The following is a 24,779-nucleotide window of genomic DNA, read 5'->3' on the forward strand; positions in this document are numbered from 1 at the left end:
CAAGTCCTCTAATATTGGGCGAGGAGGGGAATAGCCTAATCTTCCTGAATCCTGTCTCTCTCCAAAGGGAAATGTGTTCTGTTGGTTTTAATCCCTCTCCGGCTGTCTGTCTACTCTACCCAGATTCCCTGGGAGTTCGCTAGTTTCACAGCGGCAGGAGGGGACTGTTTACACTATAATTGCTGACTATTTTGAGGGGATTATACCACGTAGACGTGTTATTAAAGTCTGCACAACACTTCCAACAACATAAACAACAGCCAGGCCTGGCTGCCAAGCTAGCTCTGTTTTTTCCTTTATAGATTAGCCTATTAGGTGGTTTTCTGTCGTCATCAACCATATGGCTAATGCCTTGTCATATCCTTTCTGTGTTTAGAGCTAAGCAATGAAAGATTGATATGACACCAATTATACATGGATGGTTCTCGTTAGTTAAGTACTTGTCACCAGCTCTTGGTACTGTTAGTGTAAAGACATTCTATGGGTTTGTGCTTTTTTTAAAGTTGGATACAAACTTCAAGAGAATATTTGAAGCACTGTTTTTCATTTTGTTTACAATTTTACATTTACATCTTAAGTCATTTAGCAGACGCTCTTATCCAGAGCGACTTACAAATTGGTGGATTCACCTTATGATATCCAGTGGAACAACCACTTTACAATAGTGCATCTAAATCTTTTAGGGGGGGGGGGGGGGGGGGGGGGGGGGTTAGAAGGATTACTTTATCCTATCCTAGGTATTCCTTAAAGAGGAATAATCATATAGCTTTCGTTGGTTGGTGGAAGTGTAGGCTACCTTCTAGAAGATGTTATGTCCAAAAGGCTAACAAGAGTGAACATACTTTCAGCAGTAGTGTGTCTCTTACCACATTCAGTGTGATTTATCAGAGGCCGTATTCTCTCCCTTGTGCTAGTGTTCAGTGAGTGAGTTACCAAGGTCTCCAATGTTTTCCTGAACTTTTCAACTCTTCAGTTATGAGCGTCCAAGGACAACACAACATGCTGTTTCAGATCAAGAGCTGACCAAGAACAGGCAAGAGCAAAATCTCTAGGGCATTACTGTATCATATTATTTGTAGCTATGAGGTCAGCAGCTCCACAGAGCTGAAGAGGTCGTTCTGTTCTGTAGCAAGTGAAGCCACTGCCTGTTGGTGCTCCTGACTGTTCTGTCATTACTGGAGAGAGGGTGGAGGACCAGAGGGCTGGAACACTCTAACCCTGGTCTTCTCAGGGTAATGCTGTTGGTCTGATAGGTGGGCCTGGGCTGGGTGGGGAAACACACTAATGATTTTCTACAGCAGCAGGAATTGTGAAGGGATTTGAGCTGCGAGGAGCTGTGGGACATTCAGTGACAATCCCACCAACTGCTGGTCTGGCCCAGGACACTCAGCCAGGACAACAAGGAGACAGGGGGAGAGACTGGGGCAGGCCACTGCATGAGGAAAGGGTGGGTGACGGTGGGGAGGACACATTCCCTCTGTGTTGTGGTCTGTCCCTTTCTCTGTGGCTAGCGCAGTCTCTAGCCCTATCTCACTCTCTCTCTCACTCTCTCTCTCACTCTCTCTCTCACTCTCTCTCTCACTCTCTCTCTCACTCTCTCTCTCACTCTCTCTCTCACTCTCTCACTCTCTCTCTCTCACTCTCTCACTCACTCTCTCACTCACTCACTCACTCACTCACTCACTCACTCACTCACTCACTCACTCACTCACTCACTCACTCACTCACTCACTCACTCACTCACTCACTCACTCACTCACTCAGCTAGCTGTAGCTTATGCTTTCGGTACTAGATTCATTCTCTGATCCTTTGATTGGGTGGACATGTCTGTTTATTCTGCAAGAGCTCTGATAGGTTGGAGGATATCCTCCAACCTTTCATAATGACTGTGCAAGTCTATGGAAGGGGGTGAGCCTTCTAGGTTTTCTACACTACCTACTGCTGTTGAGGGTACTGTAGACCTTCATTGGTGTGTTTTAATAAATTATTTGGTGACGTGTGTTTGTATATTTTGTGTAGTTTTATCTAAAAATAATAACTTTTGGTCCTCCCCCTCCTCCTCTGAGGAGCCTCCACTGTTTCACATGTACGCACATACATAAACTCGATCCACAGAAATACTACTTATACACATCAACAGTCCTCAGACTAAATGGTATCCAATCCTTCAATTCAAATACAAAATCCCAAATTGTGTAGGTTCCATGATGCTTATTGAATGCACTTACGGAACACTTTGAATGACACTTATTTCACATGGCAATGCTGTGCAAGCAAGATGTGAGGAGTAACCCACCCATTACTCATCACATACACGATAGCACATGCCAGAAGGCACACTTGCAAATATCAATGTAAGTCTCCATATAAATGTGTCGAGTGTTCTGTCCTAGAGAACCAATTTCTTCTAGGATTCACACACTCCTCAATTAACTTCTGTACATCAAAACTATGCATCTGTCCAGTCCTGTATTAAAACACACTTCACCACTTAACACTACGGTCCAAAGTGTATTATCATATAATTATCTGGAATGTGCCAAACAAGAGAGATGGAGGGAGACACTGATGTTGAAGTCATAGGCTAGGTTGTAGTAACCTCAGGATGGGTGTAGAGAGATGTTGAAGTCATAGGCTAGGTTGTAGCAATGTTAAACTGGGTGAATGGAATATGTATGACAGTCTTCCAATGTGCTGTAATAGAAATAAGGCCATGCTCATGAAATCATTTTCCTCATCTTAAACGTTCCCGACCACCACTGATGTGGAAGTTCTAGTCTAGCAGCATTCATTATCATTTCCCTGCCTGTGATATTTTTTTGATTGTGTCGTGGGAGGACTCTCTTGCTTGCTGACCTGCAGTGAAGGTGGATTGTGCTGTGTGCCATGCTAGGTGTGGGTGTGCTTGATCAATGTCTTCCATGCAGCCAAATGCTTGGTAGGTCCCTCTATAGTCATAATGACACTATAGTAGCCTGGACTCCTAGCAGGCATTGGGCGCGGGCAGCTTATATAATGACTTTGGTACTGGGAGGTAATGAGAAGAAGTGACCCCACAAGAGAAAAGTCAATTGAATCATAATACACTACACTCCTGACTGCTGGCTGTTTTAGATGGAGCCACTGGAGAGTAGTGGAGAATAAATACCCTGCTAGCCTTGGTGCTAGCAGGTAGGAAGGGAATTGGATTGCATGCGAGCACCTTTTGTGGAGTGGGCACAGCAAGATGGCCTTAAACCTGCAAATATTTTGCTTCACCAAAACTAAAGGCGTTTTTACCTAAACTGATCAGAAGAACGCTTCTGTAGTGTAGAGCTGTTTGAATGGATGACATTTCTGGAATCTCATTTTTTGATTGAGTGACAGTGTTAGATTTTTTTGCAGCAATTCTAGTGTTTACGGTTCCACAGAAGATAATTATCCCCTGATCCTTTTTAGCCCTCTATTTTTAGCCTCTATGTTGGTCAATGAGGCTTAGGCTATGATGTATTCCATCCTAATTCAGCTGCCTGCCTGCCTGCCTAGTGCCCTTCAGCCAAGCAGCACAGCAATTTTCATGGCATTTCCCCAAAAAATATCTCACCGGTAGAAGAAAGTAATTTGCTCTCCCCGCTCCCACTAGGAGAGTACGAGGCTGAATGAGTCGGCTCTGTTGGGCTTAAACCTCTCATTCAATATAAAACCTTTAAATACGTTCACCATTTTCTTTCTGACCCCTCTTGATGTAGATAGATGTTGACCATTTAACCTCTTGATGTAGATAGATGTTGACCATTTAACCTCTTGATGTAGATAGATGTTGACCATTTAACCTCTTGATGTAGATAGATGTTGACCATTTAACCTCTTGATGTAGATAGATGTTGACCATTTGACCTCTTGATGTAGATAGATGTTGACCATTTGACCTCTTGATGTAGATAGATGTTGACCATTTAACCTCTTGATGTAGATAGATGTTGACCATTTAACCTCTTGATGTAGATAGATGTTGACCATTTAACCTCTTGATGTAGATAGATGTTGACCATTTAACCTCTTGATGTAGATAGATGTTGACCATTTAACCTCTTGATGTAGATAGATGTTGACCATTTGACATCTTGATGTAGATAGATGTTGACCATTTAACCTCTTGATGTAGATAGATGTTGACCATTTGACCTCAGTTGGACACAAATGTCTTGTGGGAAATATAACAAAAAGGTTGCATCCCTCATGTCCCCCATTTTTTTTTAAATGGAAATTCATCATACTGTATGATTCAACAGACTACTAGATGTATTACGCTCAGTACACTTTCAGTTGGTTCCTTGTTTTGACGCTGGTTTTTAATGCTATGGTGTCAGCCCTGCCCTGAAGGCGTATGTTCCACCCTAACTAAAGCAAGCCGTGCAGAATGTGATGTCATCATAGGTCAGGCAGGCCGTATCATGCCAGAGTGCTCTGGTTTGATCCACTCCTAAACAGCAGCGGAGAAGAACAATGAGACAGGATTAATGTTCAGTCATATACTGTACACATTGCACATACTGTACATGACACTGGCTTGGCTGAATATTCATTTAAGGAATAAATGTGGCAGCCAGCCTAAATATGCTCCTAACATGTACAAATATTAGCTTTTATTATTTCAGATTTGAATTGCACATTATTGCACATTGTATGCAATATTTGCCACTCACACAACTGGCAACTCGATTTAGCTCCCAAGCAACCAGTTTAAAGTGATCCCAAACGTTTAGTCTCATTGTTGTCCAAACACTACCTACTAATAGACCATCCAATCCCCTCTCTCCCAGGGGTGTCACCTCTGTAATCCACCATGATCTCAGCAGGTGAACAATGTCCCCTCACATGCCCTCAAGGTGTCCCTCTCCCAGGTGTTTCTGGGTAGTCATTAAAAGCCAGGGGGACAGTGCCAGAGCAGTCGGATCAATGAGCAGGGCTGCCATTCAGACCCCAACCTGCCATAGGGTTAACCCTATGGTTACCTTGACGTCTGGCTTTCTCACATTACAGTGAATTATTTTTATTATTTTACCGTTATTTTACCAGGTAAGTTGACTGAGAACACATTCTCATTTACAGCAACAACCTGGGGAATAGTTACAGGGGAGAGGGGGGATGAATTGTAAGCTTTAACCGAATACTAGACTTGGAAGTGTAGCCATGTGAAACTAACCCTATGGTAACCATTCTGGAGTCTGTATTACTATGATTTCTGAAAGGGAGTGATTTTCTTAGTACGGTCACAGAAGGAAGTAGTAAATGTTCTAGGTCAGAAAATAGGAAATGGCCTAATCTTCTTGACTAATGTTCAAACTTAGACATAAAACAGTATCAAGTTTCTGGTTTATTATTATTATTATTATTATTATTATTATTAATATTATTATTAATAATAATAATTGGTCTTAGAATTTAACATGTTGTTTTCACAACTTTAATTCCTTATCTGGAAGAGATTTGATGGCTAAAAAGAATCGCCACATCCAAATCCCACAGGCTTCCTTCCCTCATACTACTATATTCCCAATCCCTGCCCCAAATCAACAACTTTTATGTAATAATCCTCATACCATCTCAAACATGTGCTTTAGTGTCCCCCTAGTTTAACTGCTGTTTAGCCTGTCCACAACTCCACATAAATACATTAGGCTCTCCTCTCCAGTGCCCAGGGAGACGGTCAGAGTGGAGGGCAGAAGGTATACAAAGGGCTCAGCCTGGTATCTGTCACCACCCAGCCATTAGACCTGGCCCTGTCTTACATCCTGTGCCACAGCCAGCCGATGCCCTCCATGGAACAGTCATCTAAGGTGAACGTCCAGACAGCTTTGTTTGTGCTGTCATATCACCTTGATATCTCCTATCACAGCAAGGCTAAATACAGGCTCAACCGGGGCTTATTTTGAATGGTGCTATGTAAGAACATTATTACAGATAGAAATGTAATGTATAGAACTGGAACAACTTGTTATTTTGCAAAACAGACTGTCATGTCAGTTCTATTCATACATTTCTATCTAAGCATTCTCGAGTCCTCCGGGCTCTGAGTAAGCCTGATTTCATTGTGTGCTAATCGGTGGGCTGGTATGCAAATGCAGTGTGAGGCGCAGCCAGTCGTGCTGTCTTTGTAGAGTCCAATTCTCAGTAGGATGAGGGGTTATCACATCAATTAAAGTTTAATTAATTAGAATGAACATTTTGGGCAGTTCTGTTCTTTATTTATGTGGTGGTCTTAACTGTTACAGTTCTGTCTGAGCGAGGAGCGGTATTTTTACTTTTAAATAGATGGGCCAAAAAGGTCTTGACTGTCTGGAGAAGTTTGAAAAGCTAACTTTTTGTGCTTTGTCATCCAAGTCGTGTGCATGTCTGCGTGTGAACATTCTATCTCTTTATTAGAGCTCTTATTACAGCTTGCGGTGGCATTGGAAGGCTAAACACAGCTGACCACTAATCGGCTCATGGCCTCATTGGCTATTAAGTTAATGTGAGTAATTACTTGATAATGAGGACAGTGGGTTGGGAGCTTTGAGTCCCTCTGCTTTTTTACTGAGACAATATGGCCCTATGACAGTTTCTGCATGAATGGTTACTATACTGCCTCTACCGCAACTGATACCAGACATGTGGTTCTCTTTTCAATCACAGTTGTAAAGCGGCATGAATGTTGTCTCGTCTTTGGTAATGCAGGCTTTGTGAATGCCTACACAAAGTGGGAGTGTGAAATTATTTGTGAACAGAACTGACATTACATTCACTATAAACCATGAGCGTTATTGTGTTGACTTGTTCTCCAGACCATTCCTCGTTTGTGGTTTACCACCTTATTCTGATGCAGCTAGCAAATTGTGTTTTCAAATGTTTGTCATGACTCGAGGTTTGAGCCATCAGTCTGTGTGCCAGCCTTGGCTGCATCGTCATCAGTCTCTCTACATCCCGATTATAGTCTATAGGCTCTCACTTTTGCTGGATTAGGGCAGATTGCCCAATGACTACTCTGCCAGACTTTTAGGAGACTGTTGTTGCTTGCATTTCTGTTGTCAGTGTTTATTGTGATGTTGACGTATGGGGGTAATGTTAAGTGGTATGCCATTCTGGTGTGGGCAAAGGACTTTCTAATTAGCCCTTTGCTCACTTGCAATCAAAGAAAGTAATACAATGACTGTACCAATAGTATTCCAATGTTTCAACACAACACTGGCCAAAGTGCTTTGTTAATCTGATGGTATCTGACTAATGATACTGTGGTAAAGGTAATAATGGTTCCTGTGTGTTTGTTTCCCAGTGGGAGTTCCTGTGGTCTCTCATCCTCTTCTTCACCTTCTCTCTGCTCCTGGTCTGGTTCTACTTCTGGTGGGAGGCACACAATGACTACAATGAGTTCAACTGGTGAGTACTGCTGTACAGTGTGTGTATGTGTGCACTCTAGTTATGCAACTCATAGATTCTTGTCTCAGTATATCACCATCATCAGTCCATTCCGTTCAAATAAATTAGTTCCCCACTAAATGCTCCTCTGACCTTCCCTTTGATTCTCTGGCATGTACTTACAGTAGATTGTTTTACTTTTAAATACTGCCATTTATCTTCATATGTTTTTGCTTTAACTGAAAATGCTAACTCTGTAGAGTTGTTCCCCCCCCCCCCCCACTCATCATGGTTGGTCTAATCTGGGTGGGGATGGATTGGCTTTAGGGCGTCTATCACTGCAGATTATAGTGAGCATGATTACATAAAGCCCCACAGTTACCATAAAACCAATCGTGCTTGGAAACAATACAGGTATTAGTTCTGTCATGAGACATTGCACATTCAATTGAAGGATATAATACCACTGAAATTATGAATTAGGTTTATTTAGTCGAGCTCTTGACCAAGTTCTCAAAGCCTTCTACATTTTATGTGCACGCTATGCCCCAGGAGAGAGAGAGAGAGAGAGAGAGAGAGAGAGAGACTCGCACTCTGTCCACCACCTCTGCTTCCATACTCTTTATCTCTCTGCTCCTCTCCTTCTCTATCCTTTAATTGTATCACTCTCTCTACACACTCTAAAGGCGTCGGCATGTTTCAGTCTAGCCTAACCGAACGAGTGTTTGCATATTCCCTTAAGACCTTTACTTGAAAAACAAGAAAAAAAGCTGCAACCGTACTGTTTGTCCATTTTGAGACACCATAGCCAGTACACACTTCCTCAAAATAGTCAGAACTAAAATTAATTTAGTTTTTTGCCAAGGAGATCTTAGTTGGACAATTTTACATCTAACTAAAATGTTTGCAGTATTTTTGAATAAAAAAATTGTAAGAATCCCTACTGTTGACCAATCACTGACGAAGGGGCATAAACATTAGGCTTGCCTCGAAAAAAATGTTGTGTGCCCAAATAGCTGAAAAACCCCTCACCGAAGTCCAAAACGAACAAAAACGTCACAATGTCGTCATAATGTATGCACAAACACTTCTGAACTGTTTTGGCTGGGAAGCATGAGGATGCCTTTATTCCCAATGTCTACCACTCCTATGGCCTAGCCTCAGTTGTCTTTTTCTAGTGTGTGACCTGGCTTTAGTGTAGCTTTGCTGTAGTTGTAGGGGCTGTCCGGCTCTGCCAGCAGAGCACAGATAAGGATTGGGATGTAATTGGCGGTTTTGATGCCCCGTGCTTCCCCCCTGCTGGCTCTGCAGCTGTGTCATCCCAGTCACACCGCTCAGCATGACAGCCAGCCCAGCCGTGTGTGTGCGTGTCCCCGTGTGTGCGTCTGTCTGTGTGTTCCCCCCCGTGTGTGTGTGTGCGCGTGTCTCCCAGTTTGCGTCTCCCCGTGTGTGTCTCACCGTTTGTCTCCCTGTGTGTGTTTCAAATCAAATGTATTTATATAGCCCTTAGATAAGCTGATATCTCAAAGTGCTGTACAGAAACCCAGCCTAAAACCCCAAACAGCAAGCAATGCAGGTGTAGAAGCACGGTGGCTAGGAAAAACTCCCTAGAAAGGCCAAAACCTAGGAAGAAACCTAGAGAGGAACCAGGCTATGAGGGGTGGCCAGTCCTCTTCTGGCTGTGCCGGGTGGAGATTATAACAGAACATGGCCAAGATGTTCATAAATGACCAGCAGGGTCAAATAATATTAATCACAGTAGTTGTCGAGGGTGCAACAGGTCAGCAACTCGGGAGTAAATGTCAGTTGGCTTTTCATAGCCGATCATTGAGAGTATCTCTACCGCTCCTGCTGTCTCTAGAGAGTTGAAAACAGCAGGTCTGGGACAGGTAGCACGTCCGGTGAACAGGTCAGGGTTTGTTACGAACCGGCTCTGAGTAAGCAACAAAAGGGAGACAACGTGGAGACAAGGAGTATCAAAATATATATTTATTAACTAAAGTAACCTAAGAACAATGAACCATGGTGTGTGTGAGTGTTTTGCATGCATGAATGTAATAATGCAAGGTGTTGAAAGGTGCCAAAGCAAACAACCAAAAAGCCACCAAACAACAACCAAAAACAACAAGGTGTCTGCATGGAGAGAGTCTCCCAATGACTGTGGAAGAGGTCTCTTTATCCTGGGACACACCCGAGCCCAGGTGTTTCCCATCTAGCTGACGACCCTCCCAACTCCGCCCACCGGCATCCTAATAAGGAAACAAGAACAAAGAGAGAAAATACGGCAGACAGAATGGGAGGGTCGTCACAGGGTTCCATAGCCGCAGGCAGAACAGTTGAAACTGGAGCAGCAGCACAGCCAGGTGGACTGGGGACAGCAAGGAGTCATCATGTCAGGTAGTCCTGAGGCATGGTCCCAGGGCTCAGGTCCAATGAGAGAGAAAGAGAGAATTAGAGAGAGCATACTTAAATTCACACAGGACACTGGAGAAATACTCCAGATATAACAGACTGACCCCAGCCCCCCGACACACAAACTACTGCAGCATAAATACTGGAGGCTGAGACAGGAGGGGTCAGGAGACACTGTGGCCCCATCCGACGATACCCCCGGACAGGGCCAAACAGGCAGGATATAACCCCACCCACTTTGCCAAAGCACAGCCCCCACACCACTAGAGCGATATCTTCAATCACTAACTTACCATCCTGAGACAAGGCCGAGTATAGCCCACAAAGATCTCCGCCACGGCACAACACAAGGGGGGGGGGGGGGTGCCAACCCAGACAGGAAGACCACGTCAGTTACTCAACCCACTCAAGTGACGCACCCCTCCTAGGGACGGCATGGAAGAGTACCAGTAAGCCAGTGACTCTGCCCCTGTAATAGGGTTAGAGGCAGAGAATCCCAGGGGAGAGAGGGGAATCAGCTAGGCAGAGACAGCAAGGGCGGTTCGTTGCTCCAGTGCCTTTCCGTTCACCTTCACACTCCTGGGCCAGACTACACTCAATCATAGGACCTACTGAAGAGATGAGTCTTCAATAAAGACTTAAAGGTCGAGACCGAGTCTGCGTCTCTCACATGGGTAGGCAGACCATTCCATAAAAATGGAGCTCTATGGGAGAAAGCCCTGCATCCAGCTGTTTGCTTAGAAACTCTAGGGACAATTAGGAGGCCTGCGTCTTGTGACCGTAGCGTACGTGTAGGTATGTACGGCAGGACCAAATCGGAAAGATGGGTAGGAGCAAGCCCATGTAATGCTTTGTAGGTTAGCAGTAAAACCTTGAAATCAGCCCTTGCCTTAACCTCTTACATCTAGACGTTCCGCTAGCGGAACACCTGCTCCAATATCCAATGATAGGCGTGGCGCGAATTACAAATTCCTCAAAAATACAAAAACTTCAATTTTTCAAACATATGACTATTTCACAGCATTTTAAAGACAAGACTCTCCTTTATCTAACCACACTGTCCGATTTCAAAAAGGCTTTACAGCGAAAGCAAAACATTAGATTGTCAGCAGAGTACCAAGCCAGAAATAATCAGACACCCATTTTTCAAGCTAGCATATAATGTCACAAAAACCCAGAAGACAGCTAAATGCAGCACTAACCTTTGATCTTCATCAGATGACACACCTAGGACATTATGTTATACAATACATGCATGTTTTGTTCAATCAAGTTCATATTTATATCAAAAAACATCTTTTTACATTAGCATGTGACGTTCAGAACTAGCATACCCCCCGCAAACTTCCGGGGAATTTGCTAACAATTTACTAAATTACTCACGATAAACGTTCACAAAAAGCATAACAATTATTTTAAGAATTATAGATACAGAACTCCTCTATGCACTCGATATGTCTGATTTTAAAATAGCTTTTTGGTGAAAGCACATTTTGCAATATTCTAAGTACATAGCCCATCCATCACGGGCTAGCTATTTAGACACCCGGCAAGTTTAGCACTCACCAATATCAGATTTACTATTATAAAAGTTTGATTACCTTTTGTTGTCTTCGTCAGAATGCACTCCCAGGACTGCTACTTCAATAACAAATGTTGGTTTGGTCCAAAATAATCCATCGTTATATCCGAATAGCGGCGTTTTGTTCGTGCGTCCCAGACACTATCCGAAATGGTAAATCAGGGTCGCGGCATGGCGCAATTCGTGACAAAATATTTCTAAATATTCCATTACCGTACTTCGAAGCATGTCAACCGCTGTTTAAAATCATTTTTTATGCAATTTATCTCGTAAAAAAGCGATAACATTCCGACCGGGAATCTCCTTTTCGGCAAACAGAGGAAAAATCACAAAGACGGGGGCGGCCAGGGCACGCGCCTAAGCCCACAGTCCCTTGATCGGCCACTTGAGAAAGGCGATAATGTGTTTCATCCTGGGGCTGGGATGACGACATTCAGGTTTTTCCCGGGCTCTGAGCGCCTATGGAAGACGTAGGAAGTGTCACGTTAGAGCAGAGATCCTTTGTAAAAGATAGAGATGGCAAAGAAGTTCAAGAAATGGTCAGACAGGCCACTTCCTGTAAAGGAATCTCTCAGGTTTTGACCGGCCATTTGAGTTCTGTTATACTCACAGACACCATTCAAACAGTTTTAGAAACTTTGGAGTGTTTTCTATCCAAAGCCAATAATTATATGCATATTCTAGTTACTGGGCAGGAGTAGTAACCAGATTAAATCGGGTACTAGCCATAAATACTGCCCCCTAGCCATAACAGGTTAACAGGAAGCCAGTGTAGGGAGGCTAGCACTGGAGTAATATTATCAAATTTTGGGGTTCTTGTCAGAATTCTAGCAGCCGTATTTAGCACTAACTGAAGTTTATTTAGTGCTTTATCCAGGTAGCCGGAAAGTAGAGCATTGCAGTAGTCTAACCTAGAAATAACAAAAGCATGGATTAATTTTTCTGCATAAGTTTTGGACAGAAAATGTCTGATCTTTGCAATGTTACGCAGATGGAAAAAAGCTGTCCTTGAAACAATCTTGATATGTTCGTCAAAAGAGAGATTGGGGTCCAGAGTAACGCCGAGGTCCTTCACAGTTTTATTTGATACGACTGTACAACCATCAAGATTGTCAGATTCAACAGAAGATCTCTTTGTTTCTTGGGACCTAGAACAAGCATCTCTGTTTTGTCCGAGTTTAAAAGTAGAAAGTTTGCAGCCATCCACTTCCTTATGTCTGAAACACAGGCTTCCATCGAGGGCAATTTTGGGGCTTCACCATGTTTCATTGAAATGTACATTTGTGTGTCATCCGCATAGCAGTGAAAGTTAACATTTTGTTTTCGAATGACATCCCCAAGAGGTAAAATATATAGTGAAAACAATAGTGGTCCTAAAATGGAACCTTGAGGAGCACCGAATTTTACAGTTGATTTGTCAGAGGACAAACCATTGAGACAAACTGATATCTTTCCGACAGATAAGATCTAAACCAGGCCAGAACTTGTCCGTGTAGACCAATTTGGGTTTCCAATCTCTCCAAAAGAATGTGGTGATCGAGGGTATCAAAAGCAGCACTAAAGTCTAGGAGCACGAGGACAGATGCTGAGCCTCGGTCTGACGCCATTAAAAGGTCATTTACCACCTTCACAAGTGCAGTCTCAGTGCTATGATGGGATCTAAAACCAGACTGAAGCATTTCGTATACATTATTTGTCTTCAGGAAGGCAGTGAGTTGCTGCGCAACAGCTTTTTCTAAAAAAATTGAGAGGAATGGGAGATGGGCCGATTTTTTTTTTTTTTTAAATATTTAAAAAAATATATTTTCTGGGTCAAGGTTTGGCTTTTTCAAGAGGCTTTATTACTGCCACTTTTAGTGAGTTTGGTACACATCTGGTGGATAGAGAGCTGTTTATTATGTTCAACATAGGAGGGCCAAGCACAGGAAGCAGCTCTTTCAGTAGGAATAGGGTCCAGTATGCAGCTTGAGGGTTTAGAGGCCATGATTATTTTCATCATTATGTCAAGAGATATAGTACTAAAAAACTTGAGTGTCTCCCTTGATCCTAGGTCCTGGCAGAGTTGTGCAGACTCAGGAAAACTGAGCTTTGGAGGAATACGCAGATTTAAAGAGGAGTCCATAATTTGCTTTCTAATGATCATGATCTTTTCCTCAAAGAAGTTCATGAATGTATTACTGCTGAAGTGAAAGCCATCCTCTCTTGGGGAATGCTGCTTTTTAGTTAGCTTTGCGACAGTATCAAAAATAAATGTAGGATTGTTCTTATTTTCCTCAATTGTCTTCGTCAGAATGCACTCCCAGGACTGCTACTTCAATAACAAATGTTGGTTTGGTCCAAAATAATCCATCGTTATATCCGAATAGCGGCGTTTTGTTCGTGCGTTCCAGACACAATCCGAAATGGTAAAGAAGGGTCGCGCGCATGGCGCAATTCGTGACAAAAAAAATCAAAATATTCCATTACCGTACTTCGAAGCATGTCAACCGCTGTTTAAAATCAATTTTTACACCATTTTTCTCGTACAAAAGCGATAATATTCCGACAGGGAATCTCCTTTTCGGCAAACAGAGGAAAAAATCACAAAGGCGGGGGCGGTCGGGTCACGCGCCTAAGCCCAGAGTCCCTTGATCGGCCACTTGAGAAAGGCGATAATGTGTTTCAGCCTGGGGCTGGGATGACGACATTCTGTTTTTTCCGGGCTCTGAGCGCCTATGGACGACGTAGGAAGTGTTACGTTAGAGCAGAGATCCTTAGTAAAAGATAGAGATGGAAAAGAAGTTCAAGAAATGGTCAGACAGGCCACTTCCTGTAAAGGAATCTCTCAGGTTTTGACCTGCCATTTGAGTTCTGTTATACTCACAGACACCATTCAAACAGTTTTAGAAACTTTAGGGTGTTTTCTATCCATATGTAATAAGTATATGCATATTCTAGTTACTGGGTAGGAGTGGTAACCAGATTAAATCGGGTATGTTTTTTATCCAGCCGTGTCAATACTGCCCCCTAGCCCTAACAGGTTAAGCACTAACCATTTACAATCTTCATCAGATGACACTCCTAGGACCCAATGTTACACAAGTATGTTTTGTTCGATAAAGTTCATATTTATATCCAAAAAACCCATTTTACATTGGCGCGTGATGTTCAGAAAATATTTTTCCTCCAAAACTGCCGGTGAATCAGCACAACAATTTACAAAAATACTAATCATGAAAGTTGATAAAATATTAAACTGTTATTCAAAGAATTATAGATAAACATCTCCTGAATGCAACTGCTGTGACAGATTTCAAAAAAGCTTCACGGGGAAAGCACACTTTGCAATAATCTGAGTACGGCGCTCAGAGAAATACATCATACAATACAGATACCCGCCATTTTGGAGTCATCTAAAATCATAAATAGCATTATAAATATTCACTTACTTTTGATTATCTTCATCAGAAGGCACTTCCAGGAATCCCAGGTACACAATAAATGTTGTTTTGTTTGATAAAGTCCATAATTTATGTCCAAATACCTCCTTGTTGTTTGCGTGTTCAGATAGCTACTCCAAATGTAGGAAGCGCAACGAAAAATTCACAATGAAAAGTCAAAAAAGTTCTATTTACATTCATTGAAACATGTCAAACGTTGTATAGCATCAATCTTTAGGGCCTTTTTAACATAAAACTTCAATAATATTCCAACCGGACGATTCCAATGTCTTGAAAAATGTTATGGAACACAGCTACCTCATCACGTGAACTCGCACCAATAAACTCATGTCATTTTCTGAGTCACCAACTTCCCGGCCTTCTTGTTCGCTCTCTGTTCACTGCAAAAGCCTGAAAGGTTTCTAAAGACTGTTGACATCTAGTGGAAGCCTTAGGAAGTGCAAAATCAACCCTAAGTCACTGTGTGTTAGATAGGCAATGACTTGAAAAGACGACATGCATCAGATTTCCCACTGCCTGGTAGGATTTTTCTCAGGTTTTTGCCTGCCATATGAGTTCTGTTATACACAGACATCATTCAAACAGTTTTAGAAACTTCAGTGTTTTCTATCCAAATCGACTAATAATATGCAAATATTTAACTCTGGGCCCGAGTATTAGGCAGTTTACTCTGGGCACGCTTTTCACCCGAAATCAAAAATACTGCCCCCTATACCTTGACAGGTTAATGGGGAGAACTGGTTGAAAGTTTGTCGGCTGAATGAGCGACACCGGTTGAGCATTCCTACAGCATTTCCTTCCAGAAGCCATGAGAAAGTTGTCTGGCTGCGGGGACCGTGCGAGGGGATTTATACTACTATCTGTACTTACTGGTGGCACAGACGCTGTTTCATCCTTTCCTACACTACAATTGCCCTTGCCTAACGATTGTGTCTGAAGCTGGTTTTGCAGCACAGCTATCCTCGCCGTAAGGCGATCGTTCTCCTGTATATTATGAGTACAGCGACTGCAATTAGAAGGCATCATGTTAATGTTACTACTTAGCTTTGGCTGTTGGAGGTCCTGACGAACCATGTCCAGATAAAGCGTCTGGAGTGAAAAAGTTCAATGGGGGAAAAAAAAAATATATATATATAAAAAAAAAGTTGGTTGAGGGGAAAACTAAAAATATAAATATAATTAAAAAGTAAAAACCGTACAGTTGTCAGGTAGCAAAGTAAGGTTGGCAACAAAACGCACAGCAGCACGTAAAGAAGTCTGCAAGTTGTGACCGGAAATTATGTCAACTCTCCCCGTGTGTTTGTGTCTCCCCCCGTGTGTTTGTGTCTCCCCCCGTGTGTTTGTGTCTCCCCCCGTGTGTTTGTGTCTCCCCCCGTGTGTTTGTGTCTCCCCCCGTGTGTTTGTGTCTCCCCCCGTGTGTTTGTGTGTCTCCCCCCGTGTGTTTGTGTGTCCCCCCCCGTGTGTTTGTGTGTCCCCCCCCCCCCCGTGTGTTTGTGTGTCCCCCCCCGTGTGTTTGTGTGTCCCCCCCGTGTGTTTGTGTGTCCCCCCCCGTGTGTTTGTGTGGTCCCCCCCGTGTGTTTGTGTGGTCCCCCCCGTGTGTTTGTGTGGTCCCCCCCGTGTGTTTGTGTGGTCCCCCCCGTGTGTTTGTGTGTCCCCCCCCCGTGTGTTTGTGTGTGTCCCCCCCCCGTGTGTTTGTGTGTGTCCCCCCCCCGTGTGTTTGTGTGTGTCCCCCCCCCCCGTGTGTTTGTGTCACCCCCCCCCCCGTGTGTTTGTGTGTCACCCCCCCCCCGTGTGTTTGTGTGTCTCCCCCCCGTGTGTTTGTGTGTCTCCCCCCCCCCCCGTGTGTTTGCTCTGAGCAGCTTCCTTTGTTGTGTTTATTTGTTTCTGTTTGCTTTGTTTTATGGGGATAATAAAGGCTTACGATCCTGGACAAGGACACTAGAACACATTATGCCTGCTCAGGAGTTCAGCCTTCCGGTTTAAGCATCAGTGTTGGCTGTTAGATCATTTATAGTCAGCCAGTTAATTTTACAAAAAGGGCTAGGAGCTCGAGGTTGCCCCTTAGGTACAGATCTAGGATCCGCTTCCCTTCCCCCGAATCTAAACCTTAGCCACTAGAGGAAACGCAAAACTGACCTTAGATCAGTGTCAACAACTTCTCCTGCTAGACCACTCGGGTTGTTTCTACAATCTATCCCCTATCTCTCATCTCAGAGACCAGAGGAGCACAAGCTGCAGCCTGTCCTGATATCGATGAGACGCTACTATTGTGAAACTGACTTTCATCCATTTTGTTCTGTTTTACAGGTTTTTATATAACCGTTCTGGAGAGTGGATCGACGGGACTGTTCCAATCCTAGCCACTACCGCTGCCGGCTTCACTTATATTGCATTTTTAATGGTGAGTTGTCATCTCATCAAACATTCACTGTGAGATGATATTGATATGGTGTCTAGGCCCTGGTAACAGCCAGGTAACGTTAGTGGTGTAACCTGGCAGGGCAGAAACGTGTTGCCAGGCATGTCTGTGCCAAGTCTACACGTGACAGTTAGGATGGCACAAGCAGCTGTTGACCTTTTTTGAAAACAGTGGCTGTGGATTTCCACGTGATGTGATTTATTTATCTGCGTTTCTATTCTTTTAGATTTTAGCACTTTGCCACATAGCAGTGGGACAACAGCTGAACTTGCACTGGCTGCACAAGGTAATGCTCAAATGTGCGATTTTTGGTGTGTTTGTTTATGTACAGTGCCTTGGGAAAGTACCCTTAACTTTTTCCAAAATGTGTTGTTACAGGCTTATTGTAAAAAGGATTAAAATAATAATAATCCTCAGCAATCTACACACAATACCCCATAATGATGAAATTAAAACTGATAAAAAAAATAAAATAAAAAATATATATATATCTTATTTACATAAGTATTCAGACTGTTTCCTATGAGACTCACAATTGAGCTTAGGGGCATTCTGTTTTCATTCATCATCCTTGAGGTGTTTCTACAACTTGATTGGAGTCCACCTGTGGTAAATTCAATTGATTGGACATGATTTGTCACACACTTGTCTATATAAGGTCCCACAGTTGACCGTGCATGTCAGAGCAAAAAACTAAGCCACGAGGTCGAAGGAATTGTCCGTAGAGCTCAGAGACAGGATTGTTTCGAGGCACAGATCTGGAAGGGTACCGAAACATTTCTGCAGTATTGAAGGTCCACAAGAACACAGTGGCCTCCATCAGTCGTAAAATGGAAGAAGTTTGGAACCACCAAGACTCTACCTAGAGCTGGGCGCCCGGCCAAACTGAGCAATCAGGGGAGAAGGGCCTTGGTCTGGGAGGTGACCAAGAACCCAATGCTCACTCTGACAGAGCGCTAGAGTTCCTCTGTGGAGAGATGGGAGCACCTTCCAGAAGGCCAACCAACTCTGCATCACCCCACAAATCAGGCCTTTATGGCAGAGTGACCAGACGGAAGCCACTCCTCAGTAAAGGCACATGACAGCCCGCTTGTTTTCCAAAAGGCATCTAAAGGACTCTCAGACCATGAAACAAGATTCTCTGATGAAACCAAGATTGAACTTTTTGGCCTAAATGCCAAGCATCACGTCTGGAGGAAACCTGGCACCATCCCTATGGTGAAGCGTGGTGGCAGCATCATGCTGTGTCAATGTTTTTCAGTGGTAGGGACTGGGAGACTAGTCAGGATCAAGACAAAGATGAACGGAGAAAAGTACAGAGATCCTTGATGAAAACCTGCTCCAGAGTGCTCAGGACCTCACCTTCCAACGGGACAACGACCCTAAGCACACAGCCAAGACAACGCAGGAGTGTATTCGGGACAAGTCTCTGAATGTCCTTGAGTGGCCCAGCCAGAACCTGGACTTGAACCTTATCGTACATCTTTGGAGACCTGAAAATAGCTGTGCAGCAATGCTCCCCATCCATCCTGACAGAGCTTGAGAGGATCTGCAGAGAGGAATGTGAGAAAATGTTGTAAATGACAATTGTAATTGGAAACGGCTGATTTTAATGGAATATCTACATAGGCCCATTATCAGCAACCATCACTCCTGTGTTCCAATGGCACGTTGTGTTAGCTAATCCAAGTTTATCATTTTAAAAGGCTAATTGATCATTAGAAAACCCTTTTGCAATTATGTTAGCACAGCTGAAAACTGTTGCTTAAAGAAGCCATAAAACTGGCCTTCTTTAGACTAGTTGAGTATCTAGAGCATCAGCATTTGTGGGTTCGATTACAGGCTCAAAATGGCCAGAAACCAAGAACTTTCTTCTGAAACGCATCAGTCTATTCTTGTTCTGAGAAATGAAGGCTATTCCATGCGAGAAATTGCCAAGAAACTGAAGATCTCGTACAATGCTGTGTACTACTCCGGTCACAGAGCAGAGCAAACTGGGTCTAACCAGAATAGAGGAGTGGGAGGCCCCAGTGCACAACTGAGCAAGAGGACAAGTACATTAGTGTCTAGTTTGAGAAACGAACAGCTCACAAGTCCTCAACTGGCAGCTTCATTAAATAGTACCTGCAAAACATCAGTCTCAACGTCAACAGTGAAGAGGCGACACTAGGCTGCTGGCCTTCTAGACAGAGTTGCAAAGAAAAAGCCATATTTCAGACTGGCCAATAAAAGAAAAGATTAAGATGGGCAAAAGATCAAGGCCAGCATCCTGGAGTCGCCTTTTTTAAAATAATAAACTTGATTTAGTTAACACAACGTGCCATTGGAACACAGGAGTGATGGTTGCTGATAATGTACAACAACAACAAAAAATGCATGAAATGTATGCATTCACTACTGTAAGTCGCTCTGGATAAGAGTGTCTGCTAAATGACTAAAATGTAAAATAATGGGCCTCTGTACGCCTATGTAGATATTTCATAAAAAATCTGCCATTTTCAGCTACAATAGACATTTACAACATTAAGAATGTCTACACTGTATTTCTGATCGATTTGATGTTATTTTAATAGACAAAAACAAGGACATTTCTAAGTGACCCCAAACCTTTAAACGGTAGTGTATGTAAATATGATTTTTCTGTTTTTTTTATAATGTATTAGCAAACATTTTTAAAACTTTTTGCTTTGTCATTATTGGGTATTGTGTGTAAATTGATGAGGGGAAAAAAAAATAACGCTGTAACCTATAAATGTGGAAAAAGTAAAAGGGTCTGAATACTTTCCGAAGGCACTATACATGCTTGAGTGTTTGACTGTAATGTTGCATGTGTCTATGGCGCGTATACTGTGTGTGTGTGTTGTGTGTCTTCAAGTAGCCAACTGAACTCTGCCTGAACCCCACATTTGAGTTCATGTTTTCCTGCGGGTTGTGAAAGCAGTGACATCATGCCCCAGGGTGCTGTTATCTGGCCAAACACACAACAGAGGGTTGGAATGGTTAGCCTGGGGGAGCCGTGTGTGTGTCTGTGTGTGTGCGTGCGATGGTCTGTAACACTCTGTTTGCCCCATAGATAGGCGTGAGTACTGCACTGCTGACCACTGCCATCGGATTCATATCTGTCAATCAAACATGGGGGGAGGAGTGGGCAGTCATCCCTATATCACTCCAGGTCAGTTCAACAACAAACCCGTCCCCATTTAGGGCTGTGCATCAAACTGTATTATACAGGACACTTTGCTGATATGTGGTAATATACTTGATAAATCACATGTTAATTACTATTGAACTACATACAAAGGCAACATTATTTCAATATAGAAATGCATCTAACAGATGTGTTAAGACTGATTCAAGGGGTTAATTTATTTATTTTTGTTGAATTCTTCATGCAATAGCCTACCATTACCACAGAATTATTTTGTTTATGTCGTACCATTTAACAACTGTAAATGACTGTAGCAATGCAACACCTTTAACACTGAATGATGTCAGGCCACAGGTCCCTTCCTACACCTAGGAGCCCTGGTGGCTGTCACCGCTCTGGCCTGGCTGGTGGCTGGGCAGGTCGCCCGCGCCGAGAAAACAAGTAAGACCTGACCCGGACTCTGTTACTGACCATTTTAGTGTTGCGTGCTATACTGAAAGTTCTGTACTTTTTTATGCTAGAACATGAAAAATTGTCCGGTACTAGAATTTGTTACTTTTGGTACTTCTCTCAAATGTGTCTCACACCATCTAAGGATTGAGAGGATCGAGTCTGTCTAGTAATTTGTTTGAATCTTCTCAAAGGGGCAGTAATAAGCTAGCCAGCTGACACCGCGCAAGCCACTATTTAAGAAGCAAGCGAGAGGAGAGAGAAAATGCCGACAGCATGGCTTCTTCAAAAGAAAACATCATACCTCCACGCAGGGGTGAACTATGGGAATACTTAGCTTGCAGAGCAGATGTGGACAAGCCTACTGAAACAACTAAGAATTAGGTGCTACAAAGCAGTACAGTGCAAGGGAGGTTTAGTTCCAAAACAACATAAAAAATAAGTAATTTTACACATGATGTTTGCATTGTAACTTTGTTGTTATTCTACTAAATTTGTATTATCTTTCAGTGACAATGACATGAACATATTGTAGTGATCCTGGTTTATAAGCACGGATATCGACTCTGCCACTCGAGCATGCTTTTGTGGCACAGTAGATGGCTGGCTGGGCTTCGGGCCATAAGTTTGAGGGTTCATTACATTGAGGGTTCATTACATTGGTTTCGTCACATTGGTGTCGGAAGTGATCGGACCTCGAATCCACGACAGTGTGTGTGTTGGCCGGTGAACATCTTCCTGTAAGACGGTGTCCTGTGAGGTCTAGCGCAAGGACACGCTCTTTGAAAGGAGGTTGTTGTGTAGCGACCCTGGTTTATAAGCAAGGATATCCACTGCCAATGGAGGATGCTTTTGTGGCCCAGTCGATGGCGTGCTGGGCTTCGGCCAGAAGGTTGTTCGAGCCATTCATTATAATATACCAATGTTCCCCTGGGACTGCTGCGCAGAATATCTATCAGCTGGAGAGAAGGACAAGATTGAACTTCACTCAACTTTCTAGAGTTTTCCCTGTTAACACTATCAACTTTTCCCTTTACTGTGGCAATTGTGATTGAGTCAACGCAATATTAGTCACTTTCAATTTTGTTGAAAGCAGAACGCATAGGAGTAGGATTCTATTGCATTGACATTCACGACTCAGCCCTTACTCTACCCAGACCGGTGCGGCATAACCAATCAGAGCTGCAGTAGGCCTATATGCAAATACACCATTGCTATATATGGATCTGTGCGATTTACTATGAACTGGACTGTTTACAGCTGTGGTCATGAGTTGATGCGCTTGTTTTGAGATTAACGCAAGAGATTACGTGTGCACATTTTGTTACTGTCCTTTGCTAGTTAGTGAGTTATTAGCCCAGTTATAGATCATTTGTAGTCTACAATAGGAAAGTGATGGCGTTTTACAAGAGCATTAAACTTGTAGATTTTTATACATCTTTGAAAAGCGAGTCAGGTAAAGAGCTTTTTTTTTGTTTTAAAGGGGCAGTGTTGTATTTTGAGACAGGCTTGATAAGGTAAGTAGCCAATAGGCAGAGGGAAGCATAATTTGTGTGACTCTCTCTCTTCTTCTTCTTCTTCTTCTTCTTCTTCTTCTTATTATTATTATTATTATTATTATTATTATTATTATTATTATTATAATAATAAAGCATTTTATTTTGTAAAGTGGTTTCTTGCCTCAAACAACAAACATGTTCAGTCACCTTGTCTGGAGGACAAGTGGATAAACGGGTTAATGTCGAGCCCTGCATGTTTTTTTCCAAAAGTCTCATGGAACGCAGGCCTAATTGAACACCACACATTGGCTGCTACTGTAGGCTGAATGATAGAACAGCTATTTCCATGTAAAAATTGGCATGGGTCCTCAGATCCTCAAAACGTTATACAGCTGCACCATCGCGAGCATCCTGACTGGTTGCATCACCACCTGGTATGGCAACTGCTCGGCCTCAGACCGCAAGGTGCTACAGAGTGTAGTGCGTACGGCCCAGTACATCACTGGGGCCAAGCTTCCTGTTTTTTTTTTACGCAGCTGCTACCTGATGTTTATCATCTATGCATAGTCACTTTACCCCTACCTACCTTGGCTAACCTGTACCCCCGCACATTAATTCAGTACCTGTACCCCCTGTATATAGCCTCGTTATTTTGTTGCTAATTTATTTTTGACTTTAGTTTATTTTGTAAATATTTTTTATTAACTCTTATTTTTCTTAAATGCATTGTTGGTTAAGGGCTTGTAAGTAAGCATTTCACCGTAAAGTCTACTACACCTGTTGTATTCGGCTCATGACAAATAACATTTTATTTGAAATGTTCTGGAATGCATTTTATTCATTGTTTTTGATGGTAGGCCACTCTGGTAGGCCTACATTACGATCAAATAGCCACAGTAGCCTACTTGGCCACTGTTAACTGTAACTTAGCTTCAGTGTTCACAGTAAACGCGTGCTGGAAGTTGCACAGAATTTTCACAACGTTCAAGTTTGCACTCAGCAGACCTGAAATTTGCTCATTGACGAAAATAATTAACACTGGTAACTTGACCACAATATATTTAGACTAATTCATGTTTGTCTGGGCTTGCTAGCAGTAGCCACTAGCCAGCCAGCAGCCTGTTGCACCATGGGAGGTGAAATGCACTCTGGGAATCGTAGTATACTGTGTAAATTCCATTGTGTGTAGACTTTTGCAATATAGAAGCTTCAGAAATTATCTTAAAAGTGTTTTTTTATGTCGTTTTGGAACTAAACTACCGGTATTCATTGAATATATTACATTATTTAGCTGTAATGAATTTTAGGTCTAATGAATGTAATTTGACCCAGTATTATGGCCATAGATTAACAAATTAACCCTCTTGTATGCTCTGAGTGTCTGATATGGTTTGGCATCAGGAACATTTAAGTTATTCTTGTGTTATTTAATATGGTGGTTTATTTTAGCAAGAAATTGAATATAGAATAGAAGATATTCTATTTGTTATTTTAGTTGTTCTACCAGTTATCAACATATATTATTCAATGTTAAAAATGAAGCCCAGCGGTTATTCTGACTTTAGCTAATACGCATCCAAAAAAAATGTTTTGCCATGGTATTGTTTTGGTATTGCGTATTATGATACTAATAAACCTGGTTACCGTGACAACACTAGACCATGTTACTGACTCCCACCTCACTGATCAAAGCTCAGCTACTACAGTCAGACGACTTAACAGCCTCATAGAGCTGTGGGCGTTAAATGATTAATCCCATGTACACAAAGGGCAAGTCCCTGTCAGAGTGGCAGGGATACTAGGAATTCCTCTGGCCTCACGTGACACCACCAGTCCACAGGACATTATTAGGCCCCTGAGGTCTGTTGACACGGCCAGTTAGACATCAAGTACTGGGGTATTTCTGCCTTCCTTTAAATCTGTCAGACTAGTACAAGGGAGGCAGAGTAGTGTTTGAGGTGCTTTGAGATCCCCTAGATTAAATACTGAATTGTGATTGCCGTTGTTTCTGGAGGCAAATAACTTTCATGAATATTCCGTTGTAGTTTATAGACACTCCATTTCCATTTTTTATACTTTATTTGGGTAGAACAGTGGATTTTTGTGAAAGGACACAACGCCTCAGCAGTCTGTTTACTCTCACAGTAACTCTTACAAAGAGTTGCATTATTAATGTGTGCTGTAATATCGCTACAATAAAAATACAAAAATTAAAATGATTCATCCTTAAATGTTACAGGCTAATCTTATTGAAATGCAGTATATGTCTCTTTAACATAATATCTGTTTCAGTGTAGCAGACATTAGCCTGTGGTCCAGCGGTGGCTTACAGAGGTCAATGGTGCCTGGACGTGAGGTTAGCTGTGTAGCTAGCTGGCGGACCTCTGTCTGAATGCCAGAGAGGTTCTGAGGGCAGAGGGTGAAGGCTTTCAGCTTTGTAACAAGAGTTCTTCT

The 24,779-nt window shown here is 42.7% G+C and overlaps 1 protein-coding gene across 5 annotated transcripts in view; it reads left to right on the plus strand.

Moving 5' to 3' along the window:
* The window catches only part of LOC106581279 (glycerophosphodiester phosphodiesterase domain-containing protein 5), a 76,395-nt gene that overhangs the window by 28,492 nt on the left and 23,124 nt on the right, over window positions 1-24,779 (plus strand). For all 5 annotated transcript variants that reach the window (XR_006761017.2, XR_006761019.2, XM_045703905.2 and 2 more), the window contains 5 exons: window positions 7,293-7,396; window positions 17,117-17,210; window positions 17,455-17,514; window positions 20,302-20,400; window positions 20,724-20,817. Coding sequence is in view for 3 of the 5 variants with exons in the window: in XM_045703905.2 (XP_045559861.1) it covers window positions 7,293-7,396; window positions 17,117-17,210; window positions 17,455-17,514; window positions 20,302-20,400; window positions 20,724-20,817 (451 nt within the window). In the remaining 2 variants the exon portion in view is untranslated. The remainder of the gene's footprint in view (window positions 1-7,292; window positions 7,397-17,116; window positions 17,211-17,454; window positions 17,515-20,301; window positions 20,401-20,723; window positions 20,818-24,779) is intronic.

The sequence above is a fragment of the Salmo salar genome, chromosome 20, assembly GCF_965601325.2.
Source record: "Salmo salar chromosome 20, fSalSal1, whole genome shotgun sequence".
NCBI lineage: Eukaryota > Metazoa > Chordata > Actinopteri > Salmoniformes > Salmonidae > Salmo > Salmo salar.